At 52.3% G+C, this 5,000-nt stretch overlaps 1 protein-coding gene across 1 annotated transcript in view; it reads right to left on the bottom strand.

Moving 5' to 3' along the window:
* The window catches only part of LOC116523455 (fibroblast growth factor 13), a gene marked incomplete at its 3' end in the record, with an annotated part of 11,812 nt that extends 8,069 nt beyond the window's left edge, over positions 1-3,743 (bottom strand). The window contains exon 1 of the mRNA XM_032238574.1: positions 3,554-3,743. Coding sequence (XP_032094465.1) covers positions 3,554-3,743 — 190 coding nt within the window. The remainder of the gene's footprint in view (positions 1-3,553) is intronic.
* Positions 3,744-5,000: the final 1,257 nt, after the last annotated feature.

Genomic DNA, 5,000 nt, shown 5'->3' with positions numbered 1-5,000 from the left:
ACAAATAATAACATATATGCCAGGGATGTAACTACGTCGCATCTCTTTAGTCGCAATCCACTTAAAATGACAATCTGGTTGTCTACGGTGATTCTCAGCCATCCATGGCATGGCTGTCCCAAAGCTGCTTTCCCAAACGTCAACTGGACTTTCTTATGGTTTATTTTTCCTTTGAAAACCTTTTGCTTCTCACCCCAGAAGCTTCTTCGGTTCTAATTGACTGGTAGGGAATGGAAAGATTTATATATAAGATTTAAATAAGATTTATATTCTTTGGGTACCTGAGAGACCGCCTCCTGCCGATTACCTCCCATAGACCGATTAGATCTCACAGGTTAGGTCTCCTCCGGATTCCATCTGCCAGCCAATGTCGGCTGGCGACCCCCCTGGGGAGAGCCTTCTCTGTTGCAGCTCCAGCCCTCTGGAATGATCTCCCTGTCGAGATCCGGACCCTTACTACCTTCCCAGCCTTCCGCAAAGCCACCAAGTCCTGGCTGCTCCAGCTGGCCAGGGGGCCTGTGAAATATCCAGCCCCACGGAAATTGTGACTGTTGTGGTTTTGTTTTTTAAAGTGTTGTCTTTGTCTAGTTTTCCCCCTTTCCCTTGTCTATTGTGAGCCGCCCGGAGTCCTTCGGGAGTGGGCGGCATACAAGACAAATCAAATCAAATCAAATCAATCAAATCAGTCCTGTTTGCCGAACACAAACCCTTCCATTCCCCACCAGTCAGCTGGAACCGAAGACGCTTCGGGGATGAGAAGCGAAACGTTTTCAAAGAAAGAAAGAAAGTCCAGTTGTAATTTTTTTGGGGGGGGGGGGGGAAGAAAACCACACCCTTTGAGATAACCAATTTCATTGTATTTATTTTGTACAAGGACAATAAAGGCTAGACTATACTATAACCTAACCTGGATTTAGGTCTACAGTTAGGAGGGCTGTTCCACAGGGAAATTTAAAAAAAAAAAGTTCTGTATCCCTCAGTCAGTGGCCAACAGGGTTTTGAAGACACTTGTGTTGTGTAGCTGTTCTCCTTGGAGGGGAGCTGTGTTGGAGCTCCAGGATGTCTTTTTCCCTGGATAGCAAATTCCGTTGCTGCGTAACAATTAAAACAGCCTGTGGTTTCCATCAAACCTAGAACCGGCTCTTATGTGTGTGCAGGCTGACCGGTGTGTGTGTGTGTGTGTGTGTGTGTGTGTGTGTGTGTGTGTGTGTGTGTCAGACCTAAAGAAAGCCAGATTTCTCTTCCTTGTAGCCCTTCTTCCTCTTTTCCAATCCCTTCCTAAGCCCAGTGTGTTTATTTATTTGCAAAGCCTGCATGCAAAATGCTTTTATTTGCAGATTGCTTAGGGACAGCTGGTGAGAGCTGGCCATCTCTGCTTGTATCCGTGGAGGATGGCATACCAATAAATCAAATAAACCCCACCCCGGGGTTTTGTTTATTTATGACAAATCTGGAATATGCAAATCCTTGAATATGCAAAGCCACCTCGGTTTCCTCCCCCCTCCCCACCAGGTGTTTCTTTCCTCTGAGGGAGATTTCAAAAATGTTTGGATTGGGCTTCTTCTTCTTTAGAATAAAAGAAAAAGGCTGATTAATGGATGCCCCCCCTTTAGCTTTTATATTTTAATCATGCCATAGGATTGGGTGAAGGAGACCACCCCGATTTGACTTTTGTTAAAGCCCAGAACATGGACATTCTTGCTGATCTTCTGCAAAATGTGATGATTCCCTGGGTTAAATCATGTTCTTCCAACCTCAAAATATATTTAAAAAAAACAAAAACAAGGAGTTTTTGCTATTTTCTTTTTCTTTTGAGAAGCTTCCTCTCTCCCCCCGCAAAAATGAAATGATTTGGTGGGCAGCAGAAGAGGGAAGAAAATAGTTTGGGAACAGAAAGAGGACTATATCTTTCTTTTTAAAAAAAACCACTAATACCGTCTAAAAAGCGAAGGGGGTGAAGTTCTTCACATTCTACTTGCCCGCTGGTTTTTTTAAACCCTGCGCATGTTTGAAATGCAATGCAATGCAATGCCAAAAAATAAAAAAATAAAAACCAACAACTCTAGCTTGGCTGAATTCTGAACAGCAAAGAAGAGGAAAACTGACTGTAATTTTTCACACAGGACATTTGACAATGTGGCTATAAGTCTGGCATTTTGTGAAAATTGACTTATGCCAAGTTAACGCCAGTGCCAATCTGGACATCCAGTACAAGGTGCCATTCTATTATGTGGGTTGCAAAACCATCACACAAACAACACCACAGTGAAGCATAACATTATTCCCCTCCTGTTAAGGCAGCTTGAAAGCTCACAGGTGAGATGTAACACTAAGAGTGAGCTCCTGGTTATATGTTCCTGGTGTCCTGCACCCAATGTACCACTTTCCCGGCACATGAGTTCCATGGATCATCTCATCCACAGACTGGTCTAACCTTCCCTGTCTTTGAGTCTTCTCCAAAGCCATCAATCAGCTATCCCCCCCCTCCATTTTTTATGACTTGACATAAACTGACCACCCGGCTTCTGATCATTTCTGCAAGAGATCTCACCAAGGGTGGCAGAGGGATCTCTTTTGAGATGCACCGTTGGATAACTATCACCTGCTCAGTTCCATCCAACACCCCCAACTGTAACTTACAAAGATGGCTCGCCTTGATTTTGGGCAAGGAAGACCATTGAGAAAGGAGACACGGGTAAGATCTGTGTCTCATCTTCTGTAGTTCTGAACCTAAAGAAGAAGAATTAGAATAGCTTCACCATCAAACCAGCCCAGATAAATTGGACTACAGCTCCCATAGCCAGCCAATGGTCCAGGAAGCTAGTCCAGACCAAACTCGGCTGAAGGTGTCCCTCACAATTTGGCTCACATTTCAACCAGAGAATAAGCCAAAGCATCAAGCAGCCACCCTTCTCTCTCCGAGTCCAACAAATGTCTTATGTAGCCTAAGACGTGAAGGAGAAGACCTCTTAGGTTCAGATCCTAGAACCCACCACTCCTGCCACATGTTAAGCATTCATGTTGACTCCAACCGTCTCTTCAACTGAGAGGTGAACTGGAGATACCACGGAAGGTCCCACCTCCTCTCTTGCTCCTGAAGTTGAGAATTGACCCTAACCTTGCCTCATTCACCACTGAAAGGAAAGATCTCTTGGTGGAAGAGCCTCCCACCCAAGGGACTGTTGCCCCAGCATTCTCCAAGAACTAGGTTCCTGAGACCCCCCACCCCAGGGGGAGTTGCTTTCCTTCAAGATATGCTGGTGGCTTTCTGGGCATGAACTCCTCAGCTTTCAAGGCTCAAGGCAACCCCCCCCCCCCAAATTAAAATGCATCCGGGCTTCTTTGGGTCAGGAGAACTCATCTCAAGGCTTGGGAGACTGCAGCATTCCCCATTGAGCCACCTGGCCAAAGCTTGGGAGTGGAGGAGGACAAGACCCATGGTGTCCACCACTCCAGGGAAGCAACAGTCCCGCCCGCGACCCCCGCTGCAGCCTCCACACTCAGCAAACCCCCACCCCTCGCCCCCAGGCGGGGTCCAGGCGCATCCCCTCACCTGGTTTCCTTCTCCGCCTCTTCTTGGAGCCAAAAAGCTTGACCCGGGAGAAGACGCTGAGCTTCTTCTTGTCGGCGCAGCTGGTCTTGGTCTTGCTGGGGCTGCTGACACATTTGCAGGCGTTGGACTTCTCGCGCTCCCTCGCTTGTCTCTTCTGGCGGATCAGGGAGCTGGCGATGGCTGCCGCCATAGCCGCCACCCTGGAGGGTCACTTGGCGGGGCTGCGGGCGCTGCCTGCGGGGGAGGCCCCCAGCATGCTGCTTTCGCTGCCCCTCGGGAACTAGGAAAAGGAAGCGGCGGGACGGCGGGCTAGGCCGTCTCCCCGCGCTCCCGGGGTGCCCGCCGAGGGAGGCCGGCGGCGGAGAAGGGAAAGGCGTGCGCCCTTGGGCGACGGAGGGACGGGGAGGGAGGGAAGGGTGCTCCCCCACTTCTCAAAGGCGGTGGCCCGGCCGCTGCAACGCAAGAACTTCGATCCCGGGACGCCAAGTTCGTTTTTCCTTCAGCGAAACCGGAGCGGGACGCCCAACAGGTCCCCGGACGGCACCAAATGCGCACGGGCGCCCTGGCGCAGCACCGGCGCCCGGCGCCTGTCCCCGGCTGAATCGGCTCCTCCTTGCTCCCCTCTCTGTCCGGCGAGCAGACAACCTGTTAAGAAGACCCCGCGGCCCGGAGAAGGGGCTCCGGGTGGGCTCCCGACACGCGCCTTGGCGCCCCTACTCCGGAGAACGGCTCCTAAGGAGGCTGGGGGTGTTCTCCGCCGCGGGGAGGACGGCTTGGTGGAGAGTCCTGCTCAGCGGGGCAGCCTTCGCCGCAGCATCTCCCGAAAGCTGTCGGACGGAGCGAGGCTTTGGCGTCTTTTGGGGGAAGGCGAGAGCGCGCTCTGCAACGGGAGAGGCGGAGGAGGAGGAGGCGACAAGCGAGCCAACGGGCGGTCGGTCGGGATTTTCCTTCGACAGCAGCAGTAGCAACAGCAGCGTCGGGCGACCGAGGCTGCGCTTTCCTCCAGGCGCTGCGCGGCGGCGAAGGGAGGAGAAGGGAGGAGGAGGAGGAGGAGGAGGAGGAGGAAGCGACGCGGCAAAAGCCCCGGGCGCCTCTGCTCCCTCCTCCCCTCTCTGGCATGAATGCAGAAGCTGGGCTCGGTGCGCAGGGAGGAGGAGGAGAGGGAGCGCACGGTCCGAAGGGCTCTCCCCCTCCTCTGGGCAGAGGCGCCCTCGGGGGTCCCCCTTTTGCCCAAGAGATACCCCCGAATAAAAGAGTAAGGGGGGCAAATAGAGAAAGTCCGTCGCAAAATTTACATCGGCGCCCAAACTATGATTTGATCGGGACGGCTTTGAAACCCCGGGTATGGCGAGGCTGGGCGATCCCTCGGCCGTGAGAAGCCACAGGCAAACGCCGGTAGGAGGTGGAGGGGAAGAGGGAGAGGGGGGTGGGGGTGAGAGAGAAGCCG

This window comes from Thamnophis elegans, unplaced genomic scaffold (assembly GCF_009769535.1).
Source record: "Thamnophis elegans isolate rThaEle1 unplaced genomic scaffold, rThaEle1.pri scaffold_323_arrow_ctg1, whole genome shotgun sequence".
Taxonomy (NCBI): Eukaryota; Metazoa; Chordata; class Lepidosauria; order Squamata; family Colubridae; genus Thamnophis; species Thamnophis elegans.
Note: the sequence above shows the minus strand (reverse complement) of the source record. Positions and strands in the feature narration are given on the sequence as shown.